The sequence below is a fragment of the Monosiga brevicollis genome, genomic scaffold (assembly GCF_000002865.3).
Source record: "Monosiga brevicollis MX1 MONBRscaffold_11 genomic scaffold, whole genome shotgun sequence".
NCBI lineage: Eukaryota > Choanoflagellata > Craspedida > Salpingoecidae > Monosiga > Monosiga brevicollis.
The window spans coordinates 724,853-739,132 of record NW_001865048.1 but is presented as its reverse complement, the minus strand read 5'-3'; the positions used below and the strand labels follow the sequence as shown (position 1 = coordinate 739,132).

General features: G+C 56.2%; 6 protein-coding genes across 6 annotated transcripts in view; 2 read left to right on the top strand and 4 right to left on the bottom strand.

Annotated features, from left to right (window-relative positions):
• Window positions 1-1,808, bottom strand: part of MONBRDRAFT_32567 (uncharacterized protein) — a gene marked incomplete at its 3' end in the record, with an annotated part of 3,167 nt that extends 1,359 nt beyond the window's left edge. The window contains exons 1-6 of the mRNA XM_001746044.1: window positions 1,383-1,808; window positions 1,235-1,299; window positions 1,035-1,133; window positions 789-887; window positions 249-605; window positions 49-137 (exon numbers count right to left, since the gene is read on the bottom strand). Coding sequence (XP_001746096.1) covers window positions 49-137; window positions 249-605; window positions 789-887; window positions 1,035-1,133; window positions 1,235-1,299; window positions 1,383-1,407 — 734 coding nt within the window. The 5' untranslated portion in view covers window positions 1,408-1,808. The remainder of the gene's footprint in view (window positions 1-48; window positions 138-248; window positions 606-788; window positions 888-1,034; window positions 1,134-1,234; window positions 1,300-1,382) is intronic.
• Window positions 1,809-2,404: 596 nt separating this feature from the next.
• Window positions 2,405-4,769, top strand: MONBRDRAFT_37222 (uncharacterized protein). The gene is made up of 8 exons (XM_001746189.1): window positions 2,405-2,430; window positions 2,675-2,723; window positions 2,850-2,912; window positions 3,012-3,070; window positions 3,181-3,268; window positions 3,404-3,539; window positions 3,647-4,548; window positions 4,679-4,769. The coding sequence occupies exons 2-8, from the start codon at window positions 2,680-2,682 to the stop codon at window positions 4,719-4,721; spliced, it is 1,335 nt and encodes a 444-aa protein (XP_001746241.1). The 5' UTR covers window positions 2,405-2,430; window positions 2,675-2,679; the 3' UTR covers window positions 4,722-4,769.
• Window positions 4,770-5,319: 550 nt separating this feature from the next.
• Window positions 5,320-6,426, bottom strand: MONBRDRAFT_8551 (uncharacterized protein; the record flags this gene model as incomplete). The annotated part of the gene is made up of 1 exon (XM_001746043.1): window positions 5,320-6,426. One exon carries the CDS (start codon window positions 6,424-6,426, stop codon window positions 5,320-5,322), a length of 1,107 nt encoding a protein of 368 aa, XP_001746095.1.
• Window positions 6,427-6,542: 116 nt separating this feature from the next.
• On the top strand, window positions 6,543-8,654 carry MONBRDRAFT_25763 (uncharacterized protein; the record flags this gene model as incomplete). The annotated part of the gene is made up of 8 exons (XM_001746188.1): window positions 6,543-6,774; window positions 6,827-6,905; window positions 6,953-7,032; window positions 7,113-7,304; window positions 7,391-7,534; window positions 7,675-8,099; window positions 8,297-8,362; window positions 8,472-8,654. 8 exons carry the CDS (start codon window positions 6,543-6,545, stop codon window positions 8,652-8,654), a joined length of 1,401 nt encoding a protein of 466 aa, XP_001746240.1.
• Window positions 8,655-8,885: 231 nt separating this feature from the next.
• MONBRDRAFT_8549 (uncharacterized protein) lies at window positions 8,886-10,024 on the bottom strand (the record flags this gene model as incomplete). Its single annotated transcript, XM_001746042.1, has 5 exons — window positions 8,886-9,005; window positions 9,113-9,243; window positions 9,361-9,443; window positions 9,518-9,720; window positions 9,878-10,024. 5 exons carry the CDS (start codon window positions 10,022-10,024, stop codon window positions 8,886-8,888), a joined length of 684 nt encoding a protein of 227 aa, XP_001746094.1.
• A 1,774-nt stretch (window positions 10,025-11,798) lies between these two features.
• On the bottom strand, window positions 11,799-14,002 carry MONBRDRAFT_8548 (uncharacterized protein; the record flags this gene model as incomplete). Its single annotated transcript, XM_001746041.1, has 2 exons — window positions 11,799-13,217; window positions 13,421-14,002. The coding sequence occupies 2 exons, from the start codon at window positions 14,000-14,002 to the stop codon at window positions 11,799-11,801; spliced, it is 2,001 nt and encodes a 666-aa protein (XP_001746093.1).
• Window positions 14,003-14,280: the final 278 nt, after the last annotated feature.

The following is a 14,280-nucleotide window of genomic DNA, read 5'->3' as shown; positions in this document are numbered from 1 at the left end:
CCGCTAGAAAGGGAAGTAAGAACTTGATTACAAGTGATGGGGTCTTACCTATCGTCCAGAACATCAAGGACATCACCTGCCGTGAGCGAGAGCTCATTGTCATCATTGGCTTCAAAGTCATACAAGACCTTGGCTGCCTAGAAAAACAGAAGTATGAGAAATGAGGTTGAGTCGCGGCGCAGCCCACGGCCAACTTTGCACGAGGAAAGACTCGGGTGGATGGGGGCGAAATCAACAAGACGACGGACCTTGCCCTTCTCAGGAGCACGCTGTGTGGCAAAATCGTCCATGGAAGGATAGATGGAACTGGTAGAGTTTGACGGGGCCGGACGGGTCGACTCTTGCATTTTCTTTGATTCGGCTATGGCACGGCGCAAATCCTCCTCCTCTTTTGCCGCGGCTTCGGCACGGGCGCGTGACTCGGCCGAGGGGGCCTGCTGACCCAATGCCTCCTGCCGAGCGCTCTCAACGTAGACGCCGCTGCTGCGCAGAGCGGCCAAGGTGGTGGTGATGAGCTTGAACTCTGGTTGGGAACCAAAGTCCTTTTCCCAGGAAAAAAGAGCCTTGATCATGTCTTTCTTGACAGGTTCAGGGATGGCAGTGCCCTAAAAACGAGCGTGGTGAGCAGGGGTGAGTGGAGAAAAGGCGTGGGAGGTGGAAGACATACACAAGGGCTCGGAAGACAGGGGACAACCAGGAGCGTAGCGCGCGCGGTTGAGCATGCAAGGTATTGGAAAAATGGAAAAGAGGTGCCGTGCAATCTGAATGGTTGCTTGTGCTTTACTGACCTTGGCCAAGACAACTTTCTTCACTGCATCCATGAAACCGCTGGAGCACATTTCGAGGCGGCAAGTGCGACTTGTGTTCTTGAAGATGGCGTCACTCAGCTGCGGTGACCGTACACACGACAGGTTGTCAGCCAGTGGGGGCGTAACCGGCCTTGCCTCCCCACGCCTTTCCAAAAGCTGGCAACGTGCGTCGGCGAGGCGAGAGGACCACAAGTGGGCACGAGACGACAAGAACAGCAGGCGCACCTCCACGGCTTGTTGAACGACACGGGGCTTGCTGTGCAACAGGCGCTTGATCAAGTGCCGAATGGCATCTTTGCAGTCTTTCTCCGAGGCTGCTTGTAGCTGTGGATGCATGGGATGCAAATATGAGGGAACGGCACATCCAGAGACGAGAAGACGCAAGCCCAAAGCGAGTTGGAAAAACCGCAAGGGACCCCACGTACGGTATCACAGGTGTTCATAATAATCTGCCAGTCCGGGTTGGTGTTGCTTTCGCTAGTTGCTTTGTCTGGTTGGCCGGCAGCAGCGTGAGACGGCATCATGGCACAGAGTGGGCTTGGAAGGAAGCCGGGCAATGCGGCTTGCACGTACCAATCTCATCGGTGACCTTGGTCATGGTGCCGGTTGGATTTGGCGCGATCACGAGAGGCGTCAAGGGGGCAGACTTGTTGTACCAAGCAGACTGGCTCTGAGAGGGCCCTGGCCTCCCCAGCAGATGCAGGTCGTGTCCCAGCTCAACAAGGGTTGAAAACAGGAATTGCCGTCCCAAGACCACGACCGGTCTCGACTGGGCGCTTGAAGGAACGGTTGTTATGATCAAACTGAGAAGAGGGCTGACCTGCCCACACGCAAGTGTGCTGTGCAGTGCCCAGCACGTAACCAAGTCTCCAGATATCAAGACAACGCGCCTCAACCGTCTGCGTCTACGGTCTACACGTGAATCAGTCTGTGCGCGCCCGTGTGTGCCCGTATGAGCGTGTGTGCGCCCGTGCCCGTGTGCGCGCAGATCAGTGAGTGAGCTGGAAGTTTGAGGAGAATGCGCCACTGACCCGAAGAGAACAAAACAAAAAAAAGAACACACACACACACACACACACACACACACACTCACTTGCTTACTTTGACACAAGGGGGGGGCCTCTAGCATCATTGGGCTGTCGTTTGAATTGGTTGGAGAGCAAGGCTTATTGAACGAATGGGCTCAACGTGGCGCTGCCCTTTGTCCTTCTCCTTTCTTGTTCTTCTGGCGCCCTTACCCGTTCCGACGTGGCGCTGCCCTTTTTACCTTCTGGCGTGTCACCTCATCTCTCGAGTTACATGTGTTTTTTGTCGACAAAGCAGAGCCTTGGCTCCAAGCCCCATAATGCAGCTTTTTGTATGATTGAAATTAACATTTATCCCCGCTCAGCTTTTTAAAATCCTGCAAAACACGCTCAGCAACTCTTCTCTCAACGTCCCACGCACATCATGTGTGATGAGTCTCTTGTCTCTCTTGTCTACGGTACCAAATGTAAGTCAGTGATGTTGTGACATAGTGTTGTCATCGCGCTCATGTGTGTGTGTGCGCCACAAGGGTTGCGCGCAGCTTGCAATTTGCACTTTTTCTTTCTTGAGGACGGGTGATTTTGGCAGTGACCAGGTACGGCAATGGGGTTCCGACAGATGGCAGCCCATGCTGCGGTGTGGATTACAACCCTTTGAGGCCGTCAAAGGATCCTTGCGCACGGCTTGCTCTCCCACCATCTTTCTCTTGTTGCTTGTGACCTCGGCACTGGGACGGCGCTATCTGGTCTATTCTCCAAAGAATCGGCTGATCTGCCTGTCTCTCCTTCTCCTTCGCCTTGAAGGCTGATTGGCTCACTCGCCACGTTTTAACTGTTTAGCCATCATGTTGCTTCTGCCCAAGATGCTTGTCGGCAGCCTGCGCACTCGGTGAGTCTGAGAGCTTGGCTACTGGCAGCTCTTCGTCTTGGACCGACTTGGACCTCGCTCACAACCCGCATCTGGGCGGGGTGCGTGATGGTGCCCATCTTTTCCTCTCACCCCCGCCTTGTTCAGGCTGTCGACCAGTCCCGTCGCGGCGACCCTCCGCCAGCTGAGCGTGCTCGGTTCTGCCGTAACGTACGTTGCCCTGCTCCGCCTCTGTAACGCCGACCCTGCATGAACGGAGGCACTGGGCTTGCCCTCACGCACCTCGTACCACGTTGGTTGTTGAGACAGGATGCGTCAAAGCCTGCGCCAAGTGCCGATTCTCGCCCAGTCCCGGCTTTATGCCTCGGGTCAGTTGCCAAACCCCGCTCACCCATCGGCCATTCGTGTTGCGTTTTCATCAATGTGGCTCCACAGCTCAAGGCATATCTTTGCTGGCTGCTGGTGTCTGTCCTTTCAGATCTTCCCAGCCACATTGTTGTCAACTTTCCCGCTCTCTCCCCAACCATGACGACTGGTACCCTCATGGAGTGGCAGGTAGCCGTTGGGTACGTAAATTCATGTGCATGCTACGCCTGAAGCACTGCCTCAATGTCTGATTTGAGGCCAATTTTCTCGCCCCGCCTCCCACACACAACGCTACTCTTTCTCATCTGACGGGGTGGGTCATCATGTTCTTCTAGCGACGAGGTTGCTGCCGGCGATGCCCTGGGCCAAGTGGAGACGGACAAGGCTGCCATGGCATTTGAATCAACTGAAGACGGCTTTGTGGCTAAGCTCCTCGTTGAAGACGGTACCTCCGACATTGCCATTGGACAGGTATGTGCGCACCCCCGTGTTCTTCTTGCGTGCCTTTCCACACCCACTCCCTGCCCTTTCCCCCTCGCACCTCACGTCTTGCCCGTGTCTACCCTGCGCCGTCTCAGCCCGTCATGGTCCTGGTCGAGGACAAGGACGACATTCCTGCTTTTGAAAACTTCACCCCCGAAGCCTCCGCCACCCCCGAACCCAAGAAGGAAGAGCCAAAGGCGGAGCCTGAGCCTGCCAAGGACTCACAGCCTGCCACCCCGGCTCCTACCCCGGCTCCTAGCCCATCCACAACCGAAAAGTCTGGTGACCGCATTTTTGCCTCTCCTTTGGCCCGACGCCTTGCTGCCCAGGCCGAGATTGCTCTGGATCAACTCAACGGCAGTGGCCCTCGTGGACGCATCACTCGTGCCGACGTGGAGGCTTACCAACAGTCCGCTCCCGCTCCCGCTGCCGGTGCCAGCACCAGCACCAAGGCGGCCTCGCCAGCCGGCTCAGATGACCTCGAATACACTGACGTGCCCCTCAGCAACATGCGCAAGGTCATCGCCAAGCGCCTGCAAGAGTCCAAGCAGCAAGTGCCGCACTACTACCTCACTAGTGATGTCAACGTGGATGCCGTCTTGGCACTGCGTCAACAGTTCAACGCCGAGGCCAACGGTGAATACAAGCTCTCCGTCAATGACTTTGTCATCAAGGCCTCTGCAGCCGCCCTGCAGGACGTCACCGAGTGCAACTCAGCCTGGATGGATACCTTCATCCGCGAGTACGACTCTGTGGACATTAGCGTGGCCGTCAGCACCGACGCGGGCCTGATCACCCCCATCGTCTTTGACGCTGACCTCAAGGGTCTGCGTGAGATTTCTGAGAACGTCAAAGAGCTGGCTGGCCGTGCTCGCGAGGGCAAACTTGCCCCCGAAGAGTACCAAGGTGGCACCTTCACCATCTCCAACCTCGGCATGTATGGTGTTTCCAGCTTTTCTGCCATCATCAACCCGCCTCAAGCCTGCATCCTCGCGGTATGATCCCTTCGCTCAAAGACCATTGAGACACCTGCCCTGTCTCTCGCCCCGCATCCACTTGATGTGCATCCTATTCTTGTGTCACTTTGTCCTGAATGGCCCCTGCTCACACCCGTCATCGCTCGTAGGTTGGTGGTACGGAACAGCGCGTCATTGTGGACGCTTCCACTGAGAGTGGCTACGCCACCGCCAACATGATGAGCGTGACGCTCTCGTGCGACCATCGCGTCGTGGACGGCGCCGTTGGCGCCCAGTGGCTCAAGGCCTTTAGGAAGTACATGGAGAACCCCATCTCCATGCTGCTTTAAACACGGAGGTGATCCGCCGAATTGCCAAAGGTGATCGGACCGCTTGCCGTACAAATTCACGAGCTTCTTCTCTGGCTCGGCATCCACAATGGTGCGATGCCCTGTAGAAAAACGTGTGAAACGTACAAACCTTTCTTAAGAGAAAGACTTTTTTTTTTTTCCTGGTGAAGCACCTGATCTGTCCCTTGTCCTTGTGGGCAAAGACGTACAGTGACAATTTTATAACCAAATCTCTCTCTACTATGTGTAGTCATTGCCCCGTCCTTTTGTCTCTTCTTCCACAGGTCACAGGTTTTGCTTTACATGTCGCGTCAAGTCAATTTTTGGTAGCACAACGCGCAAGGCTACACAACATCATACACGCGGGCCCACCCCGAAAGGCAGGTGGACACAGGCAACAAAATCAACAATGTCATTCGATCGAAAGGAGAGTATGTCGGGTGGGTATGGTCGGGTCACGCTTTACATGTCAGGTGCGGGCAAACGAGCAGCAAGGAGGTGATAAAGCTGGCTGAGGTACATGAGGCGATGATCCACTCGGAAGCGAGTGGCACTGTCCACTGCGGCCAGTGCCAAAGGGACCGACACGCGCTCGTGAAGGCAATACCAAAAGAGGCCAAGAGCGGCCGACTGAGAGCGACCATGCAGCTGAATGAGGACGGTGCGGCCTGCATCGACGTGGCGGGTAATAAAGTCGGCGGCGGGAGGAAAAATGGCTCGGACATCTTCACGTGGGTCTGAATCCCGAAGGGCCAGGTGCAGATACTCGATGCCATTGACCAGTTCCACTTGACCGCGCACATCGAGAATGTTGCGGCGCTCTGGCCGGTTGTGGGTCACAACGGCTGCCACCCCAAGCTGGGCTAAACGCTCAGCCGAAGCCTCAAAGGGGCGCGAGCCGACAAAGAGGTGGCGGTGCAATTGCGAGGGCAGTGCCGCCAGATTTGAAGCATCCGTACCTGGCGGGCCAGTGAGAAATGGGTAGGCAGCCCGCAAAACTCGGTAGCCCCCCGCCATGGTGCGAACACCTTGGCAATTGCGGATCAAGGTCCGCTCGAGGCGCTTTAAGCTTGCCAAGAGAAGCCCAGCAGCATCTGGGCGTGGTTGATCATCCTCGTTGTTTTGCTGGTCGGGACCATTATTGCTAGGCCCAGCGCCGAGTGGGTCACCGAGTAGCTGCTGGAGATGGCGCCGATCCTGGCCCGGTCGGACCAGCGCCCACTCGCGTTCTTTCATGTGCTCCAGACGCTCTTGAAGAAATGTGATGAAGCGAGCCTGGGCTCGGCGGACGTCAGGAGGGGCTTCATCCTCAGCATCACCGTACACCACGACAAAGTCGCACTTGTCCGGTAGGCCCCAGATCTCGACGTGCTTGGCCAGGGCCGACAGAAGCAGACTTTCGCAGCGAGCGTCCACAAGCTCGTCAGGCCCGTCCGGTAGCTGACTCAAGGGCAGTCGAAGAGCGCAAATCACGTGGTCTGGCTCGTTGACACGATGGCGCACATCCAGGACGAGTTGGTCGACAATAGGCAAGTTGAAGAGTTGAGACAAGGATAGGGCAGCGACCATTGTAGATCGAGACGAGGGCAGGCAGGTAGGCAAAAAGAGAAAGCAAAGGATCAGGGCAATAGAAAAATGCCCGACATCGAGGTGTGACTCGCACACCAACAGCGCCGCACCTCGTGATGGGGCGAGCTGCACCTGCCCGTCGTTCTTCTACGTCGTCTGCTCGTGTCAGCCCGATCCCGCCAAGCTTGGCCCCTAAGGAACCTAAAGGCTCTTGCTTTACTTCTCTCTCTCTTCATCTCTCTCTCTCTCTCTCTTCATCTCTCTCTCTCTCTCTCTTCTTCTCCTCTCTTCTCTTCTCGGTTATGCAACACACTCAGCCTCACTGTCCGCAGATGTCAAATGTCAGATGTATTTGTCAGATAATTTTGGTGTTCAAAGGTCGCATTTCTTCATCTTCAAGCGAAAAGAGAAATCGGCGTCTGGTGCGTATTTGGTGTCTGTGTGTGTGTCAGTGGCTGGCTGAGGTTCAGTGGGCTCGGGTTCGTCTGGGGCTTGCTTCTCATGCTCTGGTTTTGTGGATGGATAGACGGATAAGCATGGCTCAAGCTCTGGAAGCCACGTGTCGATTTGTGCCCCAGAATGCGGGGCAACGCTTCCTTCCGGAAGGTGCGGCGAAGATGTCTGCGCACACGGAGTACCCGCTTGCTTGCGGCAACTCAGGGTCATGTGCACCGTCGGTTGGGCAGGCCTGCAGGAGATGGAGCTGCATGGGCGTCGTGGCCTGGGCGGTGTCTATATCCAAGTGAGCAAGACGGAGCGACAAGGCTATCTATGGTTCTACGTACCCGAAGATGGCACACACACCGTCATCGAGCTCAGCCAAGCTGGTCGTCCAGCCTGGTTCCGCCCGACCAATGAGCCCGATGTCCTGATTGTCGGTGAGAATGCAGCTCCCCAGAACCAGCAAAGCCAGTCTCTGACTCCTGCCTACAGACTTATTCATGTACCTTGCGCCAACGTGTAGGAATGGAGAACCAGGTTGGCTTGGTGCACATCAAGGACAGCAAGGGCGAATATGAGCACCTGCATACTCTGCCGGCCGAGGTCACCAGCCCCCGAATCATGGTCAATGATGGTTGCGTTGCTCCAACGGGTGAAATCATTTGTGGTATGCTGTCTCGCCCTGCCTCTCGATCCCCCTTGAACCCAAACTGGACTCGCATATCGGCGTATGCACAGTGTACCCGCCCCTGAGCAGCTCCCCCGGCGCTGTGCCTTCACACACCAACACCTGCCCCGCTCATGCAGGCTGCAAGGACTTTGAGTTTGACATTCCAGGCAACCGCGCAGGCACGTACGTCATCTCTGATCGTGGTATCAGCAAGCTGGTGCCTGCAGGAGAGGTCTGTGCCAACGGCAACGCCTTTATCACGATCAACAACCAGCCCCACATGTTGCACATTGATACGCCCAAGCAAACCATCCGTGCTCATGCCTACAACGCGACCACGCGCGAGTTTTCTGCGCCTGGAGCCGTCATCATCGACTTCAAAGACAAGGCCTTTTTTGAGGCTCATCCAAACGCTGATTTCCACCCTGCTCTGTTCCCTGATGGTGTATGCCAATGGACCACCGCCGATGGGCATGAGAAAATCGTTGTGGCTGTCTTTGACTTTCGCCCTGATCAAGTGCGCTCCGGGCAGGCTTTCCAATTTGACGTCACCAACGGACAGGTCAGTGCAGTCCACCAATAGCCAGTCTTGCACACCCATCACACAAGTGGCCCTTAGCTCGCCCCAGGCCCAAGACCAGTCAGCCGACTGAGCCCCAACGCACACGGCCTGCTCGACCAACGTGTCATCATGTGCCTGATGAGCGTCTCACATGACTTCCCCGCGCTTCTCTGGCACAACCAACCCAACGGCTGCAGGCCGTATTGGACGTGGTCTACCGGCTCCCTGGCTCCCCGCGTGTCACCCACCCTGCCCTATACAAGGTCAGTTGTCCTAGCCGGCACGTGGGCCGCAACCAATTCGCCGAGCGACGCACCTTTATCCAGGCCAATTCTTAATGTCGATGTACCATGGGCATGGTGTTCTTTGCAGCGGGCGGATGGTCGACTTGAACTCTGGTTTACGACAGCCGACGAAAACCTGCTGAATAACCTGCCAGAGGGCGCTGATCCATCCTCCATCGGCGGCCTTTTTGCCCTTGAGCTTACCGAAGAACAAACGGGCAAGCAACCCCTCACCTCTGGTGTACACGCATACAAGATTGAACGGACCTAAACGTACAGCTGCCCCAATCAGCAAGCTGCGACTACCAGCATAAATGTCTGCTTTTCCCTTTTACTTTGTTCGTTGGCCGACTGTGGCTTTGATTTTATGTGTTGCGAGTGAGACCAGGGTCAATTTTACGAAAATCGCCGTTAGTGCAAGCACACCCTTCTCTGCCTCTCCGTCAAACAAGTTTGCTCGCATTTGAGACTTGGTAGCGCGTGTCGTGAGGCCACAGCATCCCTATGCGTCACTGTGTGTGCGATCCCGTGGTGAATAGGGCGTCAGGGGCGGTAGCTGCGTGTCTGGCAATCGCCACAGGCGCTGCCCAAACTGGAGCCAGTAAATGTGGTAGAATCGGACCTGCACAAGGAGTGGGAGTCAGTGGCAAAGTGTCACGTGAGCAGACAAGCTCACGGGGCGCAGAGCATGCATAATGAAGCGCAGAACACCCGAGTCAACCCACCCACCAGTTCAGGAATGGACTTGAACGACTCGCTGTCTGAGATGGAGCAAGTGCCATCCTCCTCAACCAAAATCTTGATGTGATTGAAGTCGCCCAGGGCAGCCGGCTGCTTGACCGTAAAGATCACATGCGCCCCTGCTCGTGTCGCAGCAATGCTACCGTGAGAATGTCACGCAAGCCCGTGCTCCTCAAAAGAACGCGACATTGAGAGGCCAGGCTTAAACGCGGATGCCGACGAGGCCTCAAACTTACCGCCACGTCGAACGAGATATGTTCCCGGTGGATGTTGATGCAAGACGGTCTCGATGGCTGTTCGCTTGATCTCACCCACATACCTGCGCACAAGTCGAACATGAATCTAAAAGGTTTGCTGCCTATGTCAGGCTCTGAGGGGAGTGGGACGACATACCAATTGTACATGCCCAGCTCACGATCCATCGGGCTGTCCTGTATTGCATGCAAGATTACAATCAAGCTCAGATTATCCTGGCGCAAGCCAAAGCTGACCGAGGATGAGAGCACACGTACGTTGGGGTTGATCTCGTGCACTGCGTGGTTGCGTTCGTCAAGCATGACAATGGAGTGGCCCGAGTTACCCGTAGGGGGCCCCATCTGAAAATGACAAGTTGAAGGCTGAATTGAGACTGACTGACGGAGTCTTGACGATGATGGCAATAAAACTGTCCATGCCGGTACAACCAGGAACCGAGCACTGCTAGCAGAAAGACTAGCACCCCCTGCAAACCTCTTTCCACGCAAGGCTTCTTACCGGTGGGCGCAATCGATCTGAGGCGTGGTTGCTTTGCGGTTCGGCCGTACTGTCGCCGGTATCTTGTTCATCCACTATGCAACGGGTGGGCGCGTAGGCGTCTTCTGAGAGCCATCGCACTAACGTGTCGTAACTGGCACGGCACATGTCACCGACAGCACTTACCAACGTCAGACACCTGTGCGTAGCCACCGCCAGCATCAGCCACCGAGGCACTGTTTTGGTCTGCCACCTGCTGATACCCTGTTCCATCGCCTAGTTGCCACCACCACCACCACCACAAAGAGATGAGCTGTCGTCCAGAGACGAGATAAACCAACAAAGATGAACACAATGAGCAAGAGATACCCGACCAATCGCCACAACCGTACTCATGGTAAAGTAGCTACCGGGCGCGCGAGGTGGCAGCGATGGTGCCGCTGTGGCACCCGATGGTGCCTCACCATCCGGATCAGCCAGCTGCGGCAGCGTCAAAACGGTGGCACTACCATAGGCCCGCAAGTTCTCTGAGAAGCAAAAAAATACGTTGCCAGCATAAGACGCTTGTCAAATCAATCATGGTTGGTTCGATTCTCCGTTAACAGGCATGGCAAAAGAACCCACGAAATTCGCGCTGCGACTTGCGCTCGCTGATTGAAAGCAGCTTGCTGGCAGCCGCTGCTTGCTCCTTGTCCTGAAGCGAGATGGCCGAGGCCCGGCTCAATAATGCACTGGCCGGGGCCTTGCTGGGTGGAGGCTGTTCGCGAGTTTAAGAGGAAACGAAGTGAGGGGTTCCCTGTGGCTCTGCAGGAGTAGGCGCGCGGCGTAAAATGGCACCTTTTTGGGAGTGCTTGAGGAGCCCAGTCCTTTGTGTATGCGGTGCGCCAGCGTGTAGACATCGGTCCAAGAGCGTTGTTCCATTGGTGGGCTTGCGGCGGGCTTGGCCATGTCAAAGGAAACCTGAGGAATCACTGTCACAATCCCCACCCCGCACCCCCAAGCCAACGTTCATCAGACTATGCCCTCCAGCTGGAAGAAGCAGACTTGATCAGAAAGATGGGAGACTTGTTAAAGCCGAGGCAGGAAACTATACCAGCAGAGCGTTGGCGCTGCATTCGAGAACCGCCCGAAGTTGTATCGGCAATGAGGGTGAGCAGGTCCTGTGCATCGCCCTTGACCTAAACACACCATGGCGACCGCAAACGATGAGATTTGGGTTGCGCTGTGCATTTGTGTGCGTGTTGCATTTCAGGGGCTTAAATGCAAGTCGGTTCGGGAAGACTGCATGCAAGGACTCTGCCTCAATCGCTTCGATCCAGACGACACAAGTTGAGGCCGACTCTTACATCGCTGCCCATCGTGTCGGCGCGCTTGCGGATACTGCCCTGGCTGGCTTGTGCCATGGCCGCGATCAGCAAATGAGACTAGGCGAGGCGGAAGCCTGGAGGGAGCCAGGGCAAGCCAGGCGTTGTCGTCACGATATGTGCGCTGTGTGCTAGGTCCAAAAGCAGCAGTTGCATGCTTTGTCGGGGTGACTGTGACCGCAGCGGAGCGCGCAGGTGAGTGAGAAATGCCAACCAAGACCAAGAGCAATTCGACCAGAGCTATCATGGGCGCACCGCCACAGTGACAAGCCTTGCCCCTGCACTATTCAATAGCCACAGCTGAGAAAGTTGCATGCATGCAGCGAAATGTCGCGCCTGAACAAAGGATTTTTTTTTTCTTGCTTTCTTTTTTTTTTGAGCCAAAAAAAGCAAGAGGAGAGGGGCTGGTGTTGAGTGGCATGCTAAATCATCAAGCCAGCCGGATCTATGGCTGGGTAAGTCAAGGATCGAGTCGCACGCAGGAGAACCAACGTTGGACGGGGCGTGATTGGAAGGTAGATCAATTAAGTGTGTGGAGCACGAGTTGACAAGAGGTAAAGCCATCTTCGAAATAAAAACTATTGGCAAACGGCATCAAAATGCGCGAAAAGATGATTGGCCAGGGCTTGGCGAGTGTCAAAGGGCCGTTCGCACAACCAACATGTCCAGGCCGATGCCAGGGTCGATTTCGTTTTGGCAGCCGGGAGCGTTAGGCGCACGCGCCCGTGCTCGCGCACATCATGCTGTAACAAGTCCGCTGCGCTGGAAAAGGCCAGGCTACGACAGTCGCAATGCAGCTCTTGGCGAGTCGATGCAGTTGCGACAGTCTCCAAGGTTAACGCATGGGGTGTGCGCGGTACCCGGGAGGTAGCTTTGGCCGTTCGGGCCGTTCGGGCCGTTCGGGTTCTTCTCACACCCGCTGCTCCGCTCGTGTTGCCAGCACGCAGCTGCTTCGTCTTGCGACTTCTTGAAGCTTGCGTCGATGCTGGCGTGAGCACTGGCACTGGCACCGACAATGAGCTACTCGTGCTCTTTTTGGTCAGCATCAACGGGCGAGATAACATGGTGCTCAGCCGAAAATCGACGGGAGCGGCGCTCGAGCCAGGTCTTGAATCTGTCTGGGGAATTGGCACAGGGGTCGCCAAGTCAGGCCTCATTGGGCTGATATTGGGCTTGGCTGGCGGCACCGTTCCTAGACTTGTGCGGCCGTGTGTCTTATCGTATTGGGGGGTCCTATCACTGACAGGAACATCGGGCACACTAGCAGACACCTGCATGGTGCCTGTGTGGGCCGATGGAGGAGGGCTTGCCTGCTGCAACGTCTTCATTCGCTGGGACATCTTGCCCTTGGCCTTGACCGTCTTGGAAGATTTGGTTACCTTGGCCGCCTTTGGTTCGTAAGCTACAGCGGTTGCGCCAGAAGACGTTCGGCGTTTGGTCGGCTTGCAATCCGCCGCCAAGGCTCCTAGAGTGGTGAAAGATGGACTGGCCGGCAAGGGTGCACATAGCTGAGCGAGAAGAGGGAATTCACTGTCCATGACGGGCAGCTCGGGAAGCGTGCTCAAACTACGCAGTCGATCTGATGCGGTGGTCATCTGCTCTGAGGACAGAACGGGTGGCCGAGCTTGCCCACTGTGGCCCACGTTCACCAAGGCATGCAAGGCCGTGGCCTCTGAAGCTTGACTCCAGCTGGTGATGGGTGTTTGTCGGTGCAGTAAAGGGGCCATTTGGTTTTGCAGTTGAAGTGGGACAAAGTCGGGAAGCGAGTGCAAGCTGGTATCATAGACACCCGACAGAGCTGCGGGACTTGCCGTGGATTGGGCCCCGCCCACGCTGATCGATACGTTGCCCACCACGCCGGGGCTATTGACTACAAGTGAAGCCGGTAAACCACCTCGGTCTGAGAGGAAGGATGAGTCAAACGCGGCGGATGGAAACACACTGCCATTCTGCATGGTAGAGCTAGCCGATATTTCTTGCAAGGCAGAGGTAGCAAACTGTGGAGGTGGATACACAATTGGTGGTGTAGATGATGCAGTGAGATGAGAAGCAGATATGGTATTTGCGGAGCTAGGCTGAAGTCGCAGCTCTGGTGGTGGGGGCTGCGGTTGTGGCAACGGTGGCGGGGGGGATGGTTGTGGCTGCAGCAGTGGTATATTTGCTGCCTGTGTCAGTTGTGGTGGTTGGCTCTGACTCTGACTCTGGCTCTGGCTCTGGCTCTGGCTCTGGCTCTGGCTCTGGTGCTGGTGCTGGTGCTGGTGCTGGTGCTGGTGCTGGTGCTGGTGCTGGTGCTGGTGCTGGTGCTGGTGCTGGTGCTGGTGCTGGTGCTGGTGCTGGTGCTGGTGCTGGTGCTGGTGCTGGTGCTGGTGCTGGTGCTGGTGCTGGTGCTGGTGCGGATGCGGGTGCGGGTGCGGGTGCGGATGCAGGTGCTGGTGCTGGTGTTGGTGCTGGTGTTGGTGTTGGTGTTGGTGTGGGTGCTGTTCCAGGAAAATATTGAGCAACGCCTGTGGGGGCAGGCGTGGTTGCTGCTGCGTGCCGATTGGTGGAGGCTGCTGCTGAGTCCCACCATGCTGCTGCTGCGGAGGTGGTGGCTGTAGGTTGTGTGCTTGCGACAATGGCTGCGTTGATAGTTGTGATCGATGCTGAAGCTGCTGGTGAAGTCGCTGCAGATGTTGAGTGTAGAGCATTCGATGCAGTTGAAGGCGGGCGTGTGCCTGCTCCAGATCTTGTGGACCGACGTGCCGTAGCTGACCCGCTGCTGACAGCTGCGGGGATGGTACATGAGATGAAGATGGTACGGGGTGAAGATGGGCGCTTTGATTGTCGGCCATAGATGGTCTCGCGCTCTGTGCCTGCTTGATCAAGCTGAGTAAAACCTGGGGCGAATTATTCGCCATACTAAGCATGGCAGGTAAATTGATGGATGCTGGCTTTGCCGCAGAGGCTAGGGTGCCTGGATCGTGAGCCATCACGACAGGTTGAGCCGTGCGTTTTGGCCATGAGTAGCACAACCGTCTAGCCTCATATCATGTCTTTAAGCCCAAGACTGATGCCGTGTCC